This window comes from Marmota marmota, unplaced genomic scaffold (genome assembly GCF_001458135.2).
Source record: "Marmota marmota marmota unplaced genomic scaffold, marMar, whole genome shotgun sequence".
NCBI classification, from domain to species: Eukaryota; Metazoa; Chordata; class Mammalia; order Rodentia; family Sciuridae; genus Marmota; species Marmota marmota.
Genome location: NW_026000093.1, coordinates 13,757,692 through 13,782,366, shown reverse-complemented (window position 1 = coordinate 13,782,366; position 24,675 = coordinate 13,757,692). Strand labels below are relative to the sequence as shown.

General features: G+C 37.8%; 1 protein-coding gene and 4 non-coding genes across 10 annotated transcripts in view; 4 read left to right on the top strand and 1 right to left on the bottom strand.

Annotated features, from left to right (window-relative positions):
• Positions 1-7,793, top strand: part of Dnajc5b (DnaJ heat shock protein family (Hsp40) member C5 beta) — a 224,018-nt gene extending 216,225 nt beyond the window's left edge. For all 6 annotated transcript variants that reach the window (XM_048782999.1, XM_048783003.1, XM_048783002.1 and 3 more), the window contains one exon: positions 7,477-7,793. In XM_048782999.1, coding sequence (XP_048638956.1) covers positions 7,477-7,571 — 95 coding nt within the window. In that variant the 3' untranslated portion in view covers positions 7,572-7,793. The remainder of the gene's footprint in view (positions 1-7,476) is intronic.
• Positions 7,794-21,955: 14,162 nt separating this feature from the next.
• On the bottom strand, positions 21,956-22,028 carry Trnar-acg. Its single transcript has one exon. It is a non-coding gene; the product is annotated as a tRNA-Arg (tRNA).
• Positions 22,029-22,394: 366 nt separating this feature from the next.
• Trnay-gua lies at positions 22,395-22,487 on the top strand. The gene is made up of 2 exons: positions 22,395-22,431; positions 22,452-22,487. It is a non-coding gene; the product is annotated as a tRNA-Tyr (tRNA).
• Positions 22,488-22,974: 487 nt separating this feature from the next.
• On the top strand, positions 22,975-23,064 carry Trnay-gua. Its single transcript is given in 2 exon segments — positions 22,975-23,011; positions 23,029-23,064. It is a non-coding gene; the product is annotated as a tRNA-Tyr (tRNA).
• Positions 23,065-23,206: 142 nt separating this feature from the next.
• On the top strand, positions 23,207-23,279 carry Trnaa-agc. The gene has a single exon. It is a non-coding gene; the product is annotated as a tRNA-Ala (tRNA).
• Positions 23,280-24,675: the final 1,396 nt, after the last annotated feature.

The following is a 24,675-nucleotide window of genomic DNA, read 5'->3' as shown; positions in this document are numbered from 1 at the left end:
GTGGGGCTGTGGCTGTAGCTCAGTGGTAGAGTGCATGTGTGAGGCACTGGGTTCCATTCTCAGCACCACATAAAAATAAATAAATAAAAATATTGTGTCCATCTACAACTAAAAAAATTTTTTTTTAAAAAAAAGATCACATCAGGGGTCACTGGCTGCATTGACCATATAGGATCTCTCCATAACATCTCTTGTTCCAGCCCAGTACCCACTCACTGACAGAGGACAGGGAGGGACAGAAAGACAGGAGAGTATCATCTTCATTATCATCCATAGTCTCGACCTTGTCTTAACTTTTCCTTTATATTTGGGAAAACCCAAACTAGATGAACTGAACCTAGATACCCCAAATTCAGTATTTCACACTTCTCTGAAAGGCTTCACAATCTTTGCTCTTTTGAATTAGATAAAAGCTCTACCAGGTCATTTCAATAGATCTTTGTGGAAGATTTCTTTTTGAAAACAGAAATCCAGACTAGGTGCCAGATTCCACCCAGATTTCCTCCCTGCTGGGGGCTTGGTGATGAATCTGTGTGCCTGTCACTGTTCTCAGTTTCTCTGACACCATAGAGCTACCAATTCTGTTTCAGAGGTCAGATTCTGGAGTCTTCGTTTGACTGTATCATTAAGAATCCGTAACCAAAAGGATAACATTTTTTTTTTTTATTTCTAAATACTTAAAAGCTCTTATGCAGGGATGATCCGGGTTTTGTGGGACCTGAAATGTAATTTTTTTCAGCCCTCTTTAAGAAAAAGAACACAAAATAAGATCTGGCAGTGAATATTCATTTGAAATGAGAAAGTTGTAGAGCTCTGAAAAATACCACCTATATTACAAAATCTATAAAAGCAGCAGTCATATAATTAACTGCCTAACATAGCCCTGATATTTCCCTCTAATGCTGTATGGATGCATATTCTTGTCTTATTTTTTGTAACACAATTTTCTATAGTAAAAAAAATATATATATAATACTAATTCTGCCTCTCTTCTAGTGTGTTTGGCCCATTTTTTTTTTCTTTTTTATTATTGGTGAATTAGAACGTGTTCGGTCAACTCTGCAACTCATTATTTATAGTGTTGTTTAGGGTTTGTCAAATTTGGGGAAACTATTTAGCTTATTTTATATAAAAAGATGTAAGATTTGCAAGAAATTTCCACAGACCACCTCTGTACATTTCAAACCTTGTTTCAGCATCTAATACTCCCCAGGCCAGAGCCCACTAGACACATTCATATTATGTGACATGACTTTTGTCTTAGATCTCCATGTTCAAGTAAGTGAATTGACATAATGAGCTGTAGGAGCATTCCTAAAGGCATTCCTACACCCACATGGCTAGCAATAATTAATAATACATAGAGTTGCTGCAAACCACAAAAACATAATCCACTAAACTCAAATGAAACCTATCTCCAGCTCTATTCTCCCTTAAGCAAATCCCCCAAAAGCTCTCTGTTTTCATTTGTCAGAGAGAAGGGAAAATCAGCATAGAAAGAGGCAATTTTTGGCTGATTATAGTCTATAAATATCTTCCTTTTTCTGATCTATAAACATAGACTCTTGGAAAGGTCTCTGAAGGTGAGGGCCCCGAAGCGTCAAGTACCATCAACTCTGCAGTAAATCCCTCAATTCTCTCCAGTCTAACATTTTATTATGAGAATCTATTCTTCATTTGCAGTTTGTTGCATTAATTTCAGATTTGTACTTCACTAACTCAGAGACTTGTACTTCACAGGTGAAATTAATGCAAATTAAGGCTGGTAAGAAAAAGCAGACCTCAAAAGCAGACTGTGCTTTCTGAACTGAGGTCTTCTGATAAATAAACTAACGTCTAATCTGTTCTGTGAAAGAAGGGATCTCACTTAAAGTTAGTAACCAAAGAGGATTACCAGTTACTCAAATATCAAAGTTCTGTTCTCATAATTAATGAGAAGCAATGTACATCAAGATACAAAGTTGCAAAACTTAAATGTAAAGGCATCAGAAGAAAATGGGGGAGATTGGAAGGCAATGGTGTGACATTGGGCTTTCATAATTTTACTTTAATGAAATTAAATAAAAAGTGGCAAACATTGTCTCACTCAGAGGATTTTTAATCCTTGTGTTCTAGATAATGATAAAATCCTAGGGTTCTAGAATTGGGAGCAATCCATGGGGGCCACTTCATTCTAGATGGGATGCCCTTTGTTTCATTTTCTTGCCTTATTACATTGGCAAGGATTCTGAGCACTGAATTTACTGCTCCATTGTTGTTGTTTTGAAATTCTTAATTTTCAAATAAAATATATCATATTTTCATTGCACTGGGTTTTGGAAATTATCTAACCAGTGCTAAATTTCCATTTTCCTGGAAAGTGGAAGGGGAAACAAATTGAGGTGAGATACAGTAGGGTGGGGAGGAATGGGTAGATCTAGGGATTTATATTAATTGTCAGTCTAAATGTCATACTTCAAGTTATACTGTGCTTGGAGATTTGACCATGATATGAATATTACAACTGGAAATTTATTTTTAATACATGAAAACTGATTTGAATGAATTAGCATTTCTTCTATTGTCTCTTATCCAGAAATGCCAAGACATAAATGTAATAGAACTAATATGAGATAATGCTTTCTCTAGAACAAAACTAACAGTAATCACTGGCAACTTTCTTCTGAGCCTTACTAGACTACCCATAAAGAAGAAAAAGTAGGGGTTTATTAGAAAAACACATTTCTGATTTCAATTCATTGGCCAATCACCTCAAGTTTTACTTTTAAGAAGATGTTATAGGATCTTATAAATATATTTTTAATTTATAAAAATCCAAATTTGAAATATCAAATCCTTTTTATCTGTTGACTTATAAAACACATTAGAAACATTAGAAATGTTTTTCACCTACCTTGAGATAATTATAAAATTAGACTGTTTTCTAAGGCTTTTTTCCTGTGTGCATATTTCAATCATATCTACTCCTTGACCCTGGCTAAAGGCGAGGATACTCTTAATAGAATAACATGGCAAAAGTCTCTGTTCAGGAGAGAGTGGTATAGGGTGAAATTTGGTAGAAGAGAGGATATATCTTGGTTATTTTATTTCTTTCAACTATGTCAAAGGATATAACCCAGCTTCTACCTTTAAGAAATAAAGGAAACAAAGTTCAAACAGTGCATCTCCAATAATCAACTAGAGAACCTATAAATGATTACATCTCTTTCTCAAAATAAAAAATATACTCCCAGTGAGATCCTAGGAACATAGGAAGATTATATTGCTCCTATGCATTAATCAAAGTCAAATGGAAGAGAGAGTGTGTCTTTGGCAGGGTGAAGGAGAACACTTCTTTTTTTTTTTTTTTTTCATCTTTGAAAAGTTAAAACCTGAAAGGTAAAAAGTAGTAGATACTAGGTTATTTCCCTTACTTTCATGATCCCAAATTAGAAGCTTCACATTGTGAAATTTTGATTGGCATATTTAAAACAATTTCATTTAGCCTCTATAGTCCTCAGGTTTCTGAAGGTCACAGTGAAATCAGAACCCCACTAGCTGAGAGGATTTTCGAGACCATCTCCAAATAGAGCCATGAATGTATGTGTGACAATGTAACAAGGTATCAAAACAAAAGCCTAAAGTACACCAGTCATTTCTGAACATCCTGGAAAAGCAAATAAAAAATACAGGAGCTAAATTGATTTTGTTTCTTCTAAGCTGAAGCCAATTAAATTATATCCAACCAAAACTTCCAGCTAAATCCCAAAAAAAGTTCTTGTGGAGTCATGATTTTTCTTCTTTCTTTTCTTTCCTTTTTTAAGGAGAGGAAAGGGAATAAAGTATCTAAAAAAGAAGTAGATCTTATGGTATTGACCTTGGATCTAAAAATGTATGATTCAGTGCACAGAAAAATATGTTGGTTGCTTAACTGTTCTTGCCACTCACCTGGATAAAACCCAAATAAATTCACAACCACTGTGAAGATGAAGCCATATGGCTCTTGCTCTTGGCCAAGATATTGATTCATTTATTATACTGGCTGTTCAGTATTCAGCACATCTGACTGCTGAGGAAAAGGGTACCAAGGAAGAAATAAATTCACCCTTCCTCTTTTTGCCCCCTTCCTCCACTCAGCTTCCTTCCCACAATCAAGAAGAACAATTTCGAAAATAATGCATGAAAAATAATGCCAGAAATTTGTGCATCTTCACATGAAAATGTTAAGCAAGCATCAAGGCCCCAGGCGAGAGCAGTAAGACAGTGAATCAGCTCATCAAAATGGTCCCCAACAAAGCAAAGCGGACCTAAGCTTTCTTGATTTTTGGCTGCCAAAGTTGAGTAATTTACCAGCCTGGTTTATAGAGATAAACTTTCAACAGCAAAAATTTTGAGAACTTAACATTTTCTTGACAGTATGTTAGGGGCTAGGAAAAAGAAAGACTTGGTTCCTATTACCTTTAATCTTACAATCTAGCAATAATACTTTGGTTCTACTCACATATTTACTATTATCTTTTTTATTTTTGTATTAGTACATTATAGTTTTACATAATTTCAGGGTTCATTTTGATATAGCATAGTTTCTCCATTTCAATTCCCAGTACATTTCCTTTCCCTCTCTTCCTCCCTCTTCTGATTCCCTTTTTCTACCCTGCTGGTCTTACCTCTATTTATTTTTTAAATTTATGCATTATTGTTATGTATAAAATTGGAATGCATTGAGATATACTCATAGATGCACATGAAATAATTTTGTCAACTTAATTCCCTGGTTCTTCCTTTTTCCCTCCCCTCCTCTTAGGTCCCCTGCTTCTACACTACTGATCTCCCTTCTATTTTCATAAGATCCCCATTTAAAATTCCTATTTTCTTTAAGCTTCCACATATCAGAAAAGACATTTGACCCTTAACTTTCTCAGTCTGGCTTATTTCACTTAGCTTGATATTCTCCAGTTCCATCCATTTACCAGCAAATGACATAATGCCATTCTTCTTTACAGCTTAATAGAATTCTGTTGCCTCGATATACCACTTTTCTTTATCTATTTCTCAATTGACAGGCACCTAGGCTGATTCCATAACTTGGCTATTGTGAATTGTGCTACTATAAACATTGGTATGCACATGGCACTGTAGTGTGATGATTTTAGATCTTTTGGATAAATACAAAGGAGTAGGATAGCTGGGTCATATGGTGGTTCCACTCCTCATTTTTGAGGAATGTCCACACTCTTTTTCAAAGTTGTTGTCCTAGTTTGTATTCCTACCAACAATGAATGAGTGTACCTTTTCCCCCACATCCTCATCAGCATTTATTGGTGATTGCCATTGTGACTTGAGTAAGATGAAATTTTAGTGTAGTCTGGATTTTTGCATCTCCTTGATTGCTAAGGGTGTTGAACACTTTTTCATATATTTCTTGGCCATTTGTATTTGTCTTTTTTGAGAAATGTCTATTTAGTTCATTTGCCCATGGGTTATTTGGGGGAGTTTTTTAGGTTTTTGTTTGTTTGTTTTCTTCATATATTCTGGATACTAATTTCCTATAGGAAGAATGGCTAGTAATAATCTCTCAATAGGCTCTCTCTTCACATTCTTCATTGTTTCCTTGGTGGTGCAAAAGCTTTTTTTTTTTTTTAAAGAATTGTTTTTTAAGTTGTTGATGGACCTTTATTTTATTTATTTATATGTGGTGCTGAGATTTGAACCCAGGGCCTCACACATGCCAGGCAAATGTTCTGCTGCTGATCCACAACCCCAGCCTTGCAAAAGCTTTTTAATTTGAAGTCATTTCACTTATTGATATTTAGTTTTATTTCTTGAGCTTTAGGAGTCTTATTAAGTAATCAGTGCTTGTGCCAGTATGTTGGAGTATCACCCTATTGTGTGTGTGTGTGTGTGTGTGTGGTTTTTTGCTAATCATTCCTTTTTACAGCAGAAATCTTCCATCAGATAACATTTCCTTTCTGCCTGTTATATGTTTAAATTTGGTCTTCTGGTGGCAAATTTTCTGTTTTTATTGTCTGGATATACATTTATTTCATGCTTTAATAAAAAAAAAACTTAGAGAGTTAATCAACAAAATAAAGTTGACAGAGTTCTTCTTTTGACATACTGTAGATGTAATTACATAGTATCATACTTCCTATTGAGACTGATTTTGAAACCACTGTCTCTGATGATCTTCATTAGAACTAAGATGTTCTAAATATGGGCTTCTCTTTAATTTCTGTTGAATCTGTGGATTGGTGTCTCATCAGTTCTAGAAAATTCTCAGTCATAAAATCCTCAAATACAGCCTTTCCTCTTTTTTCCTCCCTTTGGAAGTTGCATTAGATATGTTAGATTTTATCACCCTATTCATTTCTTTTGCCATCTTTCATGTTTTCCCAGATAATCTCCTTATATCTGTATTGTACTACATTAATATTCTCTTCAGAAGAATGGTAGAGTAAAGGAAGGGGGGGACCAGGGGAGGGAGGAAAAGAGGTGCTAGGGAATGAAACTGACCAAATCATAGTGTTACATTTTATGCATATATGAATATGTAACAATGAATGACACTATTATGTATAATTTTAATATACCAATATAAAGAAAAATTGTCACTCAATGTGCATTCTGTGTGTAATTTTCCCTTCCCTCTTATCTCTTTGTTTTTACTATGAAATTACATTTCTTGCAATGTTATAGGGATTCTTTAGAACTATGTTGAATGTGAAGTCATTCACTTCTGCTAGGTGCCTGGGAGTAGTCTTGCACTGGACCACTTTAAATGAAATTGTCATCTTGCTTAGAACACACAGGTGATGAAAACTTGATCTGTCAACCTGAGTACTCCTTGGCCTGCCATTAAACATTTTAAGAGAAGTTCCTTCAACTCAATGCCAAAACTCAAGTCTAACAAGTCTCCCTGCAGATTTAAGGGTATCGTGATTTAGAGAAGACATAACCATTTGGGGCACTACCTTTATGTGGAGAACTTCCTATTAGACTCTCCACCTAAACAAGCTCTGGGTTTTGACTCCTATCTCAGAGGGGAATCTGCATGAAATTATGCACTGTAAATTTTAGGGGTCATGTGCCACATAAACTAGACTTTTCATACAGATACACATTTATGAAGGTGCCCACAGTGCTTTAGAGTGTCCAACCTGCACAACCATATTGGTGGCTCGGGGTCCATCTTCACAAGGTAGTGAAAACTTAAGTTCAAGTTCAGTAGGTTCAGCAAGCCTCTCTCTTTCAAGGGAAAGTTGGGCTTACAGCTTCAGTTTTATAATTCTGAAATTAACAGAACTTGAGCAAGGAATGTACAGTTGTCTCCTCCCTTTTGTAGTGCTTAAAGGGATAGGCATTTTAATAGTAATAATATTTCATGAATTCAATTAGTTTGCTCATTATCATTTCAAGAAAAATACCTACCTCTTGCCCCCCATTAAAGGAACTATAATTTGATAAGCATATTTGTTGCTTTTCTCTGTTTATTTTTAGATGTGGACTTTCCTGTTGTTCTCCAGCCTACAAATGCAAATGAGAAAACACAGCTGATCCGAGAAGGATCTCGAAGTTATTGCACAGACTCCTGATGTTGAGCCTGAGAGTCCAAAACACCTCCTCTTGGTTCAGCCATATCTCCACATGGTTGGGGGAGGTTGAGACATGAAATGCTGTGAACTTTTAGACACTTGTATTTTGTTTTTAGGCTAAGGGAAAATGGTTGCTACATAGTTTTCTCAGTAGGCAGACTTTCTCTTTGAGTAGAATTCCTAATGAAACACATTCAATTTTGATGAATAAAGATCTGAAGACTCATATTATGCTCCTTAAATGCAGTAAGACAGTGGTATTAGACAGTCTATATGAGCCTGTCCCTTAACTGAGCTAGACCTCATATTCACAGACAAAAGTAGGATTAAGTAGATTCCATCTACTTAATCAAATGCAATGTTCATATCTGCCACAAATATCAGCAAAAGACAGAAGAATTAAGGGGAATTTTTTTGTATGTGGAGCTCTTTGTTAATATTTGACATGGCTAGAGAAATATTTCAAGAGTCAGGAAGAGATGATTAAATTCTAAAAGACAAATCACATTGTTTTAGAATACATTTTTTGGAAGGTTAAAAATGAACATTTATTGAAAACCATCAAGTAAAATCAGGAAGAAACAGATTTTGTGTGTACCTTTAGGTTGACTTTAAAAACAAAACAAAAAATTCGATCTGTTTGAATCTTATAAATAATCCAGAAAATTTTTCTGAGTCTGAACCAGTACCAGTGTGTTGACCATTTTTCAGTAAAATAATTTTTGTATAACTGGCTCAGATTAGTTACACTAAGGAAAAGAAACACATGAGGTAATGGGGTAGAATTCTAAATTTATAGTTTAATCAATTTAAAGGTATATCTTCCTCTTTTTTGGTGGAATTAATTATACTGTGCAGAAAATGCTTAGCTTTGTGCATGTTGGGCAATTTGAACTCAGAAGTTGTCTCTGTATTTTCTTGTTTGATTCTTACATTCATCATGTGATAGAAACTGTGTACTATTTTAAAATAGTTCAGCAACAAACCTTTTTTCTGAGTCTCTTAGTTCTTTATATAATATTACATTTTCAAGATCTTGTTATATTTTTATATAATATTGCATGAAACGCTATCTTTTTTCATTGTTTAATACTCCCCTCAGCACCAAATTATGGTCAATTGCTGTTAAATATATGTTGTAAATGAAAATTAGTGTTATAGCTCTGATAGTTCTGAAATCATTAAATCTGCCCAAACTCTTGAGTTATGGAATTTTTTTTTCATACAGAATTAAATAGAAAGAGTATTGATTTTAAAGTTAAGAAACTTGATTGTAACCTAACACTCCTTAGCCCTAGGACCAAGTAAGGTGAGAATAAGATGATTAATTTCTTTATGACTCTGATTTCATATCTGTACTGGCCACTTTCTGAATTGCTATGAGATCAGATAAAGTAGCTGATGTGAAAGAACTTCTAAAAAGTCAGGCAGCAATTTAACAAACATAAAATTTTACATGAATTTGAATATGTTGATACAGACAAACATAATGCATACAAACTCTCTCACACAATAAGACCTATGAAAATACTCAGTATTAGTAGCCCCAATAACCAGCAAGTGCTTGGAATTCAACAAATGCTACTTTGTGTTTGGAGGAAACAATAGGCAAAATAGCCCAAATTGTAGATAATTTGAGTCACTACATTTCCTTCCTTTCTTCTTCTAAGTAAAGATCTGACCTTATTTTTGAATAGCCAATTACAAAGCTCACCTTCTCATTTCCTTCCAGACTTCCTTTTTCATCCTCACATGGAATTTTTTAACTTTCACTTTCAACTTGCTCAGGAAGCTGATCCAAATGTTGTTAAGAAGAGAACAGGGCATGAACCAGAATCAGAATCAGATTATGGAATCAAATTCCAGAGGGTTCCGGCCAATATTCTCCACAGAAGGTCAGTTTCTTGTTACAATGATGTGTGCAAACACAAGCACATGAACACACCTGTGAAGGAGGAAGTGAATTCCACAGAATTCCCCTCTGCCACAGAGAAACTAGGATGGGTTCTTCATCTGAGGTGGGCCTGCTTAAGCAATTTTTGGGAGTCAGCAGAAGCTGCCATCTGGAATCACCTGTAGTCATTCTGAATCTACAAGCATCTTATCAGAGAAGTGTCAAGGATAGAAGGGATATGCTGACCACGAGCCTCAGCAATGGCCGCACAGAGTCAGACAAAGACACCACTTCAGTGGCTCTTATCTAATCCTGGGCACCGTGCTACCAGAGTAGGAGATTTTATTTAAGGTTTCAAAGTCATCCATTGATTTTCCTGCCATTATACATTAGAATATAATAAAAAGGCATATGCATTTATTTTTATCAAAATGAATATCTTGACTTTTTAGGAACTACATCTATTTCTACATTTCAAATGGTATGTAGGCTAAGACGCATTCAACATGGTCTAGATTGGAATTGGGCTCCCCAAAACTGCACTGCCTGATACTTTGATTAACAGAGAGGGTTCCAATGAAGCCTGCAAATCTCTGAGAGACACAGCAATGGCCCCAAGGATGTAATCAGTGTTCTGATTCCCAGCATCTGTGAATATAACATCATTTATAGCAAAAGAGGCTGGGCAGCTATGATTTTATGGACCATGAGATGGGGAGATTATCCTGCATTATCCAGGCAGGTCCAATGTAATCCCATGAATCCTTAAAAGTGGAGAACTTCTCTTGATTCATGGAGGAAGGAGATGATGGCAGGGAGGTGGTGCAGAAGAATAGAGAGATGAAATTTGAACCTCAGAGAATGATCTGAGAGGCGCTTTGAAGATGGAGGAGAAAGGGAACATGAACCAAGAAACAGGCAGCTCTTGAAGCAAGCATGCTCAAGGAAGCAGGTTCCCCATGGAGCCTCCAGGAATCCTGTGTCAGGCTTCTGGTCTTCTGTATAATTTTAACATAATTTCTGACCTTCTGTATAATTTTAACATAATTTCTTCAACTAACTTGTTTCTTCATTGTCCATCTTCACTATTTCATTTTCCAACCCTCGTTCTAAGTCTATTTAACTTCATCTTCTCCTTTGTCCTTTCTCCCTTATTTCTTCTCAGTACATTTTCTTCCCTGTCCTCCCCTTTCCCACGTCTACCTTTCCTCCATCGGACCCTCATTTCTGTTTCTGTCTCCTGGTCTCTTGCTCCCCTTGGTCACCTCTATACCTTGCTTACTGTCTCTTATCTGAACTGGTCTGATGGTGAAGGGAGAGATGTGAAACTAACAAAACACCCTCAGATGAATATCTCCCCACCCAACTCCACATACAGAATCACAATGCTAATAAGCAAAGTGGGGGGCAAATATATTATTCTCACAATTCTCTGAGTATATTGACAAATAATTTAAAGGGACCACATTTGTTATTTGAATGTATTGGCAAGGTTATTTGAATGGATTGAGACATTCATTTTGTTTTGTCGTTAGTTCTTTGGAGACCAAAAGGAATTAAGCCTCTTATTTTGAGTATCATATTAAAAGGTTGTTCTTTGCTACAGGCACCCTTTTGGTTTCAAACCAAGGGTAGCCAGAGACCTGAAAACAACCACCAGACTTATTTTTTTAACCCTTTAACCAACATCTCCCCAACTCCCCAGCTCTGATAACCACCATTCAACTCTCTGCTTCTATGAGTTCAACATTTCAAGATTCCACATACAAGTAGATCATGTGGTATTTGATCTTCTGTGCCTAGTTTATTTCACTTAGCACAATGGCCTCTCCCACTCAAGCTTCTGTCTGGGAAGCCAGGCCATTAGAAAGGCTGTTAGAAAGTGTTAATGAAATTTGAGGAGAAGTGATCCCATTGTGAGGGTCCTCCAAACTGAGGTGGGTTTGAGAATTCTGGAGGAGTTCCTGGAGTAGCCTAGATTTGTGTCCCCACAGGGGAGAACTTCTACCATGGGGTGGCACTTGGTTGCCCAAGTGACAAAATTAAGCTGTGGTTTCATAGCCCTAATAAAGAGCTGGCTCCTCAAAAATCACATGAGATTAGACACTCCTCAGCAGCCACCAGGCTGGAGCAAAATGAGCCCTAGAAACTCACTGGAGAATCAATATATGCACCCCTGTAGATTCTCACAGCCCTAGAAATAGGGGGCACTTAGAGCCTAATTGAGAAAATTTCTTGCTCCCCTGTTAAACTGCCGCTCTGAGTCAGAGATTAATTTAGAACATATAATTATTTAGAGCATAAAGAGACCATTCTATTTCTATGAATTCAATGTTTTTAGATTTCAAAGTGAAATATCTCTTTCCTCAAATTTCTCTAAGACCTTCCCATGTTTAGAATTGTGACCGCCCTCGTTTCCTGTTCTTCCTCTCTACTTTTTCTCCTTAGCACCTTTTACTAAAATACTTCTCTATTTTGATCATTGTCTGATTCCCACACCTGGAGGGCGAGGATTTTTGCCTGATTTTTGTGCCGGTCACATGGTAGATGGTCAGAGAATATTTGTTAAATAAATAAGCATTTAACCTATACTATAGAAAAAAAGAAACTCCTACCTGCTAGAAATGCAAAAGCTGCTAGCATCTGTCATTTTTACAGAGGCTTAGCTTACTGATTTTTTTTGCATATTAATATTTTATATGAAATACTCTGAAATGAAGAATAGGAAGATGGAGGAGAGTCTCATTGTCACTTCACTTCAATTACTTAATTAAAGTTACCTTTTTCAGATATTTCAGCATCCTCAACCCTCATCTAAATTAAGGCAAATGTCCATTTCCAGAACACCACCCTTCTCCAAACAGAAAAATTTTGTTTGAGAAACACAAGTCCTCTTTTCCAAAACTACTTTTTTTTTCCAGCCTGCAGTTGTTATTCTTTGCCTCCTGAGCACCTGAATAACTATATTCATCTATATTCACTTCCTGAGAGGTTGTCAACTGCAAATGCCCAGAAATTGAGATCAAATCCTATGTAACCACACTCTGAAGAACAGTTATTGTCACATTATAGATGACAAATTAGTAGTATTTTCCAGAACTACATTTTAGAGTCAGAGTTTATCTTTCCCACAGCACTAAAAACAAACTAGGAAACTAATAAACACCTACCTGTTGGTTAATTGATTAATTCTCAACATATGCTACTTCTGAGAAATGCCTTTCTCCAAAAGGAGATCTAAACCTGCTTAGTGCCAAATGAATGGGTAAGTGTGACACCACTTTCTAGAATTGTCATGCTGTTCCAGGGCTGTCCCCAAGAAGCCAAATTAAATTCCTAGAATCAAATCAGGGTTATAGGACATCTGTTAACACATCCTGCTCACTGCTGGGCTGCCAACTGAGCTTTCTGATTGCTGAAAATCAGATCATGGGCTTCTGCAATGATGTGTTACTAGGCACACCCTCATTTCCAGGGTCAGGAAAAGAGGTCCTACTCATCGTGAATTTTTCTTTTACTTTTGATATGTTCTGATACCTAAATATCTTCACTTCTGATTTCTTGAGAAGATATTCATCTTCTCAAAGTTTGTATCTACAAATGGTCTATTTGGTCATGCATAATATTAGCTAGTTTTCAAACTGGCATTTTCAGGAATATTATAATTTTAGAAAAAAAATATTTTAGAGATAACCTAGGAGCTTTGGGGAAGATAACCTAGGAGCTTTTGGGTACTTTTCATGAGGGCACTGATCACATCAATGGACTAATTTATTGATGAGGTCATTATTAAAAGGACTACTGGGAGGTGGTGGAAACTGTAGGAGATGGGACCTACTTGAAAGAAGTAGATCACTATAGGCATGCCCTGAGTGGGTATATGTTGCCCCCAGCCCCTTCACCCCCCCCCTACTTTTTGGCTGCTGTGAAGTAGTGAGCAGTTTTCTCCCACCATGCCCTTCTGTCATAATGCTTTGTTTGGCCTCAGACCCAAAGTAATGGAACAAATCAACCAGGGACTAAAATCTCTAAAACTGTGAACCAAAATAAATCCTTCCTCCTCTAAGTTGTTTTCTCAGTTTTTTTTTTTTTTTTGTCACAACAATAAAAAATCTGACTAAAACAACATGGAAATTATTCTTTTTAATTAATGTGTAGCGTGATAGGCAATAAAATTTTTAGCTTTCAAAATCCAAAAAACATACATGTTATTTTGAGTTAGAGGATAAAGTTTTAATGGTAAATAAAATTATTCTTTTTACTGTTTATCTCCTGCCTTTCTTAGCTTGCTCGCTCGCTTACCTCTTTCTACGGCATTCTATCCTTCAAAATAAAGGATATGAGAGTGTTGGCTTAGGATCATAGATGCATTTATTTGTATTTTAAAAAGATGACTCACTCATTCATAAGTTTAAAACAAATATTCTGAATGAACAATAGCCAATAGGCATAGTGTTTAATACCTGAGTCTAACGGCTTTGTATTGATTAACGTAATACTCCTAAAAATCTATAAAAGACAAGTACTCTCACCATCTTCAGTTCCTATATTTCAGACTAAGAAACTAAAACAGAAATTAAGTTACTTGGCCCATTTCATTGACTGCCCTTTGTAGTTCAAGGAGCGTGAAGACTAGGGAATTTCCGTTACTTTATTTCCAATGACTTCCTCAAGAGCAAATCAGCAGATGTCTTCCTCTTCCTTTTCTTCACCTCGTCCTCCTTCCTCACTCTCTGAAGCACCTCCTTACTTGGAAAGTCTTTGCTGTCTTTATAGAAAGGTCTTTGCCACTTTCTCTTGTCTGACCAACCTATAGCTGCAACAACAATCAAGTGGGTGAAAATTTGGATTGTTTAGTTTTGCAAGTGATTTTAGAGTGGTTGATATTCATAAATAATTATGGGATAGAGGTGTGGCTCAGCTCTAGAGCACATGGCTCCAGATGTCCAAGGCCCTGGGTTCCATGCCCAGAACAAAAGTAAATAGATAGGTAACATGAAATAAAATACATAATTATGATTTTTAAAATTCTATTAAACAGAGTTCTGACCATAATTTTCTAGGATGTTTAGATGGTGCTAAGAAAGCCTTTAAACATATTTTAAAAGAGGCAACACATGGTACTTACTATGAGCCAGGCCCTACTTTAACAGTCTCATGTGATCTTCATAGCAACCCTCTGAGATCAATACTATCACCATTTCCCATTTTATAGATGAGAAAAATTGGGGAGCACAGAGCCATTAATTAACCCATATGTTAATAATAGGAAAGCCAGCATTTGAACTTCTGTAGTTAGGCTCCAAAGTCTATCTGCTTAATTACTATGCCACCCTGGTGCCCTAAGTCACACTTGAATTCTGTGAAGTCAGACACAACTGCTTATTTAATGTGAAAATAATATTCACATTCAATATATTATAACTAGTACCTCCCCCCACTTGAAGTGAATACCATAGGTCTATAAATCCAAGTTAATATAATCTATTATTCAGAGTCCACAAAATTGGGATGACAACATTGCTATTATATATAAAAATAAGGTTTTTCAGTACCTCTCAACAATAAGATATAAAATCTTTTCATGATTTAAATGTTATCTGTTCATAATAAAAGCGAAATTATATCTAATTTCTCCATTGTACAAAATAAGGTACAAATTGTGAAGCTTCCATTAGTAAAAATATAGCATTCATCTCTCATATTACTAAATTAGCATTCTTTTATTATTTCTTCATAGTACAAAGGAAATAGAACTTGGCAAATTTCAACATTTTCCTAAGGAACGAAATACTATTTGCTGCCCTTTAAAGAATGTGTGCATGTGTGTATGTGTTTGTATTTGTGTGCATGTGTTTCCTGTGTGTGTGTACACATATGTATATATTCCATAGCAATTTATTTTGCTTCTGGTATCAGTTTGCCATTGTGAGAAGCATGATCCCCTCCACATACTGAATCTATTATGCTTTCTTTTTTCTTTGGCCCTTACCTCTTTGGAACCTAACATATACATTAATTATTGTTATTTATTGTCTGTCTGCCTCTCCAGAATGTATGCTCCATCAGGACAGGCTTGTATGTCTGCCTTGATTATTGCTATATCCCAAGCTCTAGAAGAAACACTGATGCCTAGCACACATCAAGTGTTAAATTAATATTTGTTAAAGGAATAAATGCTTCTGAAGAAAATCTCCCTTCAAAATTCTCCTCCCATCCCTAATCAGACATTTGGGGAAAATGTAATAAGCAAAAATGTTAGTCTCACTTTACCTGAGTGAAAGACTGTAAGTGAGATTGCAGGGTCTTTTGGGGCCCTAGGAATTGGATGGATGGGTCTCACCGTCTCCCTGTAATACAAGTGTCTCCTATTAATCTTCTTAAAGAGGGAGGGGGATGGGGATTGGTTTCATTAAAATATTTTGATATGGTAATCTGGTATAGAATTCAGGATTTAGTTTGGCTAATAATACACTCAACGCTCATCATTCAGATTTCATGTTTGTGGATGTGCTTATGTAAGAGAAAACAAACTTCCTTCTCTGGGGGAAGAATAACTTCCTTCTATTCTCAGGTTCTATGTCTGGGCCTGAGAATTAAATTAACATAAAACAGTAACAAGAGAATTGCATACAAGTTTTATTTAATATTTTCATGTACATGGGCATATTCATAAGAAAGATGAAGACTTAAAAAAGACATTAGGCCCAAGGGCTGGGGCTGTAGCTCAGTGGCAGAGCACTTGCCTAGCATGTGTCTTCACTGGGTTCAATCCTTAGCACCACATAAGCATAAACATATAAAATAAAGGCATTTTTATCCATCTATAACTACAAAAAAATTTTAAAAAGAAGATATTAGTGTCAAAAGCTTACATGCATTTGTAAATAAAGAATGATAAATTATGGAGAGGTGACAAGACAAAAAGGTGTGGGCTAGGGTCAGTAATTGTGGAGGGTGACTAGAAAATATATGGGGGAAACTATTGGAAAATGAGGCTTAGTTTCGTAGATTCAGATCCACTTTGGTACAACTCGCAGACTCCAATGATGAGAATGTTCTTTCCTTCCTGGTACAGTGAGGGCATCTTTCTTATGTGAAATTTTATGACCTGACTTTAGGTAGAAAGTGTTTCTGTTGTTTCTCAGGTGCTTCAGCTCAAAGTAGACACTATGTCAAAGTCGCATTCTTTGGTGTGGTGTATTCTGAACTCCTTTACCTTCCCACTAAAATTTATTTGTAGATCTATAACCAATATGGCACTTTCTTCTTCATGACATGATCTGTGAGCCACCCAGTGTACATGTCCCCAGTTGAGTTTGAACAAGGCAATCCTTTGCCTTCTTGCTTCAGATCTCTTATTGTAAATTCTTTACATGGTCTATGTAGTGCCTTGTGTTTTGCATTTTTGTGTGTTTTGTTGATTTTGTTTTTAAAAATGGCACCAAGCATTGTGCTGAAGTAATGTCGGTCAAATGCTCCTATGCACTGGAGGTTGTGATGCAAGAGGCCTTATGAAGAAACATGTACATCAGTCAGATTAGCTTCCTTCAGGCAGTGCTGTTGGCAAGGAGCTCAAGATTAACAAATTAGCAATGTATATATTAAATTAGGCGTCCTCAAACAGAAACACACAGAAAACAAAGTTATACATTGACTGATTGATGAAAATGTAACCAGAGGCTTAAAGAAAACTAACCCTGTATTTCTCCTGGAAGCAATGAGTTAGCACCCACTAAATCACTGTTTGCAGTGACTGTATAGAACCTAACTCTGTGAGTAACTGGAAGCAGTTGATTTACCCTAGAACTCCACAGAATGGTTCCCTTTCTGATCTTGGAAACATTCTCTGAATGTCTCCTTTTTGGGGACAGTACATATATAGAGAAAGCCATGGATGTGCAATATACAAATATGAGCTCAGTCCTACTTCCCCAACATTTGTGATAATTCTTAACAAATTATTTAACCTTTCTGGGTAGAGTTTCCTGATCTGTAGAATGGTTTCCTCCACTGATAGGAAGAACTATCAAGCTCTTTAGTGTGCATATGTGTAAGATACTTTTTCAAGTGGAACACCATTTTGTATCTTCAGATATCATGGAGAACTGTTGCTAAAAAATTGTATGGATTTGACTTTTGGGTTTTAGAGGTGATAAACAGCATACCTGTAAATAAAAGGAACACTTTGCTAATTCCAGAATGTCTTGGGTATTATCTGACCTGGCATCAGAAGCTGCCTCTCAACATCATTCCTCCCAAAGTCATTGGTCCAGTTTTCCTAACCTAAGTGTCCAAATGGGGACCTGTTAAAGCCACCTAATGACCCTATTTTAACTTAAGTACCTCTTTAAATGCTCTGTCTCCAAACACAGTCACAATCCGAGGTACCAGAGGTTAAATCTATGGTAAATGAATTTGCGATGAATTTGTGTGTGTGTGTGTAAAAGGAACTGACATATTTCATAACATGTGCCCGTAATTTCTCAGAAGTGTACCACATTGCAATTTATTTTACATTTAGGCAATATTTAAAAAAATTTTTTTTGTATTAGAAGTTCCCAAGAATCTTTCCGAGAAAAGTAACTTATGATCTTTTAAAATCACATTTGCTATTGTAAAAGAATTCATTTCTTCTTAAAAGATATCTTCCTGGAGCTCTCTGATCTATGTATGCATGCACATGTACACACACACACACACACACTCACACACACACGTCTTGATTATTTCCTTAACATCCTTGTTATACTCATGAGAATTCGCTACTATAATGAAACTCCTCAGGCAGAAAAGTTGATAAAGATTAAGCACAGTTTTGGAGGCTGACAGTCCAAACAGCATGATATAGTCTCTGGCAATGGCAACCATGGCAAATGACACAATAATTGTGATTTTGGAGGAAGGATCACATCCCTCAACAAGAAGTCAGAGAAAGAAAGGTGTCCTATGATTCCTTCCAAGGGCATGCCTCAGGACCTAAGGACCTCCCACTAGGCACCACCACTTACAGGTCTCACTCCTATCTCCCAGCACCACCTACCACCCTGCCTGATGACCAAACCTCAAACGCATGAATCTTTAGGGGGACAAAAACATTCAAACTGTAGCACTGTCAACCTGAGACCCTGAGTTGGTTTCCTTTTGTCTTAAGTCATGTGTACTATTCTTTCTTGGATTTTCCTTTGTTTTGCAAAAGTACATCTGTGGAAGATACAGAAGTGCACTGCTAGACCACCTTTCAGGAAAGGACTAACTGCCCAGCTGCAAGGAGCACAGCTAAGTGACAGTCTACAGGATCCCCCGGTGGTAATCTGTCTCTGGTCAATGCCTGAGCAAGGCAGTGATACAAGGGCCCAATCATTTCTGCCCAACTCAGAACTCCTTTAAAGAGAAATCTTTGCTTTGGAGCTATCAACGGGGCTAGTAGAAACTGTCAGGTCAGCATCAGTGTCCTATGGGTACTCCTACTCAACTTGTATCCTTTCCTTTTCCACTCACACATGTTACTCCCCAGGAAAAAAATTGCTAATTCTGCCTCAGCTTCATCATCTTGAAGAACCCATTCAGCATGACATCCTCAAATAATGTGTTGTTTAAATTATTATTTATTTCAGAAAGAATCATATAATTTAAATTTTAGAGACCTTGCGAGTATTAAGTATCTGTTCTAAAATGTGATTGCTACCTACTGGGTAGGCAATTCAAGGTTCTAAATTATTTCCCCACAGAACTCTACTGTCCTCTAAATCCAAGAAGTCTGATCATAATCTAGTTCTTATTCTTTGTAGCTAGTCTGGTTTTTCCGTTGTTCTATTGTGCCTCCATCTATGAAAACTTAGGGTTTCACCTTCATTCTTCAAGGTTTTAAATTTTACAAGGCTGTATCAAGGCACATTTGTTTTTTATCCATCCTGTTTGGGTGGCCCTTTTGAATAGATGAACAATGTCTTTCTTCCATTCCTTTCCCCTGCATTGTTTCCTTCTCTTCCTGGAACTTAATATGTAGCTATTGTGTCTTTTGGGTCTTTTATGTTCCTATTTTTATATATATATATATATTTTTGCCTTCTATGGTCTGGTGTCTTATGAGATATTTTCCATTTTATCTTCCCTATCTTCATATTTGGTCTTTAGCCATTTCTGATATGTTATTTTTCACCTTAGCCATTGCACTTTAAGTTTTCAAGAACTCTATTATTCTCTAGTGGCTCCTTTTAATATCACCGTGTTCTGGTTTTCATTGTTGCAATACCCTTTGGCTGTCTCTGAGGATATCCATTAGCATTAAAAAACATAGTTCTGTTCTATTCCTCACATTATCTGTTTCCTCCTGGGTCATTTACTTAATTTGTTCATCTTGAACTTTCTTTTTTTAAGCTGTTGTTTCCTCTCAATTGTCTGGTAAACATATTTTCATATTTATGAATGAACAACTACAATGATTCATATCATAGAATGGCTGGGTCTTGGGGGACATGCAGGCTTTTTCATTTATGGTGCATTGTGGGAGAACAGTCATCTGAACCAAGATACCCCAAACTACCAACTCAAGAAGAGACTCATTCTAAGAGTGGGATGGGGTGGCATTCTTTTCTTTCCATGTATATTATTAGGATTTGCTCTGCCTCTCTTCCCAACCTATACCCATCCATGATCTCTCCAAGAAAATCTACTCTGCTTAAGCAGCTCTTCAGGCTGCTCCACCAAAGGACAAATTCAGCAACAGCTGTACAAAGTTGTGGACAACTGACCTCTTCACTGTTCTGTGCCTGAAGTCTCTTGGGAACTCTACTGAAAGAATGCTTTTGTTTCTGTTAGCTTACAAAATGTGCATTTTGAACTATAGTTTTCTCTATCTCTATTCCAAGCTATATCCATATAGTCTCATTTGCTTTCAAATGCCTTCCTCCTCAAATATGCCAAACAAGACATGCTATTCTGCCCCTTGAATACAGGGAATGAAGATCTAAATGAGGCCAGAACAATGGAAATTTTTGCAGTGAAGCCTAAAAAAAAGAAGGGAGTCTCAGGGTTATAGACTAAGAAAAGCTCAGGAACTTTTAAGGGAACTTTTTTCAACATGATATTAGAGCAACATAGACAAGAGCTGAGGGACACCGAGAGAAGCCTTTAAGAAGGCCAAGGTATATTTCATTCTAGGTTTCCTGGAGAAATACCCTTGAATCATTATAATAAATGCTTCTCTTGCTTACACTAGCTCTGTGTGAATTTTTGCTACAAGTAAAAGAGCCAGAAATCATGCATGTCTTGAAATCTGTTACTTAGGCTGGCTGTAGTAAAAGGGGACATACCAAGGGTGATGGTATCTGCCATCCTGCAATGATGGCCATGACTATGACCTCTGCAGATAATAAATGCTTTGCTTGCCACCATAATAAAATGGGAAAAGGTAGGAATAAGACAGAGGCTTTTTCCTCTTTACCTAATTTATTTGCTTCTGTCCATGAACGTTAAGGGAGGAGTACAATGTATGTCCCCCAAATCCCACAGAAGTAATTTTTTTAAACTCTAGAAACACAATGTAACTTTAAAGATACATCAGCTTGTTACATGCAAAAATAGAAATTACGTTCAGTAGGAAACAAAAATTAAAACCACCATCATTTTACCCAAATTGTCTATGCTTGTCGTTCTCCCTTCAATTTTAGCTTCTTTGGACCAAGTTTAAGCAACCTTAGGGAAATTACATTCCCACTTTATAAAATTAATTGCTTTCTTTTTCCTAACTTCATATTATTCTTCGCATACTTCACATACTTTTATTTTGGGGGAACCGATATCTTATCAGGAGACTTAACCAAACAGTTGCAGACCCTCTTTTACAAATAAGATTAAAATAAGAATTTCAATACAGAAACTCAATTTGCTCAAACCAACATCAAGCTTCCTTAGTTAAAAGAACCATCACTGGAAGGTTTTTACGTAGGGCTAACAGGTAGAGACCGCAGAATATCACAGAATAGCCACGAGCCACTAACAATTTACTAACCCTCTTTGACTATGACTACAAAACCAGGCCAATGTAACGGGATCTCAGGCCTATCTGGGAGGGAATATCTTTGTGAAAATTAAATGTAAGAACAGGATCAGAAAGACATTTTAAGTACCCTTAACTTTCCCGCCCTTCCTCTTCCTGCAGAGTCAGGGGAGCGAGGCCTTCTTTGGTGGCTCTGTGATTGTGATGTCTTAAAATAATTTACAAAAGCCGAGGATCTGAGCTGCGTCCCATGCAGCGCTGGGACTTCAACCAGCTCTGAATGGGGCAGTCGGTTTCCAGACGCCCGAGCGCACCCAGCCAGCCTCCCCGGGGCACTGGAAACCACCAGAGCAGCGGCGGCCACAGTGAGCCACGGCTCTCTGGCCTCCAAGTGTGGCTTACATTATTGCAGTGATCTAACTACTTGGTTTGGGAAACTCAGGGGGAAGTACCGACTTTTGGTTTTAAAAGTGGAAGTATCAAAAGGCACAAGCCAGGTAGGAGTCGAACCTACAATCTTCTGATCCGTAGTCAGACGCGTTATCCATTGCGCCACTGGCCCTCCACACAAAGCCCCAGGGGGGCCTTCAGATTGACACCGTAGTAAGGCGGGACCTGACTCCACCAGAGGGGAAACATAGGCTAGCAAAGGAAGGCTGCAACAGACAGGCAGCGGAGTCGCAGAGTCTAGGCACAGCGGACCAGGACTCGGGTTAGGGTCCTTCCCAGGGTCACGGGCTTGCGAGGTAGAGAGCGGGACGGAGAGAAACCATGCGAGACTGTCTTCTTGCGCATGCGTATAACCTCACACCGGCTTGTACTTCGTTCCTTGCTCTTCGAAATGCGCATGCTCAAACCCTCAGCCAACCACGAGAGCGTTCTGACTCCTAAGTGTTGAATCTCAGGGGGCGCGCACTATCCTCCAGTCCCTTCGATAGCTCAGCTGGTAGAGCGGAGGACTGTAGCTGGTTCCCTAGCAAGAGAGATCCTTAGGTCGCTGGTTCGATTCCGGCTCGAAGGAGACGGGTCCTTTTTGTTTTTTCCTCCCTGGCTTCCTATGACTTACAAGCCCTTTCTTTTCAGGATGTGCCCCTCAGTCAATCATAGCATCCCAAAGAACAGTTTGGCGGCTCTGCACTTTGGCACCATCGTGGGTCTGTGACATCCCACGTGTGAAACCTTTTGCGATCCCAGAGCGAGGACATGCTCGGGCCAGTTAGTTCCAAAGTGCGGCTGTTTGTGTTTGTTCCTTAAGCTTCTCTGGCGTTTCCCGAGTTATTAAAAACAAAGCAAAACAAAAAAAAACCGGGAGAGAACGCGGCCAAGCCGGTCCCAGGCAGAAGTGCCTCTTCCTAAACCCGGGGCAGCGTCTGCTCCGGCTGCCCTGAGGTGGGAAGAGCCGTCTCGTACTCCCGGGCCCTGGGAACCAGGAGAGCAGGGCACACCACACGGAGTCTAGAAAGTGAGGCGACGTTATGGGAACAAGACGGGAGGAGAGCCGCCCGCCCCCTTCGATAGCTCAGCTGGTAGAGCGGAGGACTGTAGGTTGCATTTCCGTAGCCATCCTTAGGTCGCTGGTTCGACTCCGGCTCGAAGGAAGGGCGGTTTACTTTTGTCACTTTGGTTTCAGTTACTAGACAAGATCAAAAGTGGTTTTAAAAAAAAAAAAAAAAATTATCTTCACTTCTCCCTGCTCTGTCCCTCCTCTAGAGGAACAGATAACCAGCCGTGCCCAGCGGTGGGGGATTAGCTCAAATGGTAGAGCGCTCGCTTAGCATGCGAGAGGTAGCGGGATCGATGCCCGCATCCTCCAGTTTTCTTCCTGGCTTCACTTGGTAGTTTTTCGTTCAGTTCGCTCTCAATCTGAACCTAAGCAGAAAGTCAGACCTTAGGCAAGAGAAAGGTAAAGTAGAGCTTGAGGTTACGGCTCGCTAAAACACCCCATCGAGGGTCGATGGGTGTTGGAAGTTTCTTAAAAAATCAGATCCATTTTCTTTGGGAAATTAACGAAGTTGGCTGTCTTTCTTTCACAAATGGTAACAAATTGCCTTTGTATATCTATTGCTGCTTCGGATCCTGTGTGATTTGGATTTGATGTCTGCACTGCCGGGATTTAGGGGGAAACTAGCAGGAAATAGAGAACTTGGAAAGGGACGCTGACTGCTTGACTCCTCTGTTAGGCAGAGGGGGCAGGGCAGGCTAAGGCAAGGGTGGAACGTGGAGAAGTCAGGGAGTGACGGTTTGCTTTTGGAAGGGGGTTCTAGTGCCGGTGTCCTCTTGGGAAGTAATTGTGGAAAGTTAGTTATCAGCACTGAGAAAGAAGTAACTGGAATAAAAGTTCTGTTTAGGGCTCCCCTTGAGTACAATTTTGTTGAAAAATAGCTAAAGCAACACACAACTTGCTGAAAGATTCAGAGACTGAACAGAATACTTAAGAAGATCTTTCTGGTAATAATTCTTACATATTATTTTCTAGAATAGAGTCAGTAAAGAGCTGTTGAAGTCACAACACAAAACATAAATTTCCTAACAAAAAAGAATTATTATTCTTTTTGAGGCTAATAGTGGTAATAAAGAAATGGTCATTCTTCACTCTTGTACATTTTAGAGTCCTGGACAATTTGTATGCTTTTGCTACCAGTGTATATAACCTGCTGTGGTTTGTTGCTTTATCTTTAATTTTCTATTTTCCCTTTTTTTATCTCATCTTTCAATAATTTTTTAATTGAATGTATGGATCACTTAAAATATACCAGGTTCATGAAAACACATTTACAAAGTAAGAAAGAGAATCCTTTTAACTGTAATTGCCTAAAAGAACAATAAATGGGTAATAAGTCAAAGGAATAGGAAAAAATAGTAACAGGATCTCTGTGGAGGACACACACGTATAACAGGTGATATGGGACAGAACTGAAACCTCTCAGGGTCAGCAGCCCAGGTGGGGAATGGAAATCAGTAAAAAGTTCAAAGATACAAGTCAGGAGACAATAAGCATAGTGGTTAGTCCTATGGGCTGTGAAACCTGATGACCTGTCTTGACTTTGCAGTTCCTTACTGCAAGACCTTGGGCAAGCTGCTTGGCATACTGGTTGCTTCAGTTTCCTCATTTGTAAAATAGGGATGATGATAAGGATACTTATTTTTATTAAGATATCATTTATAAAGCTGTTAGTACAGTGTCTGGCCCATAGTAAGTACACAATAAG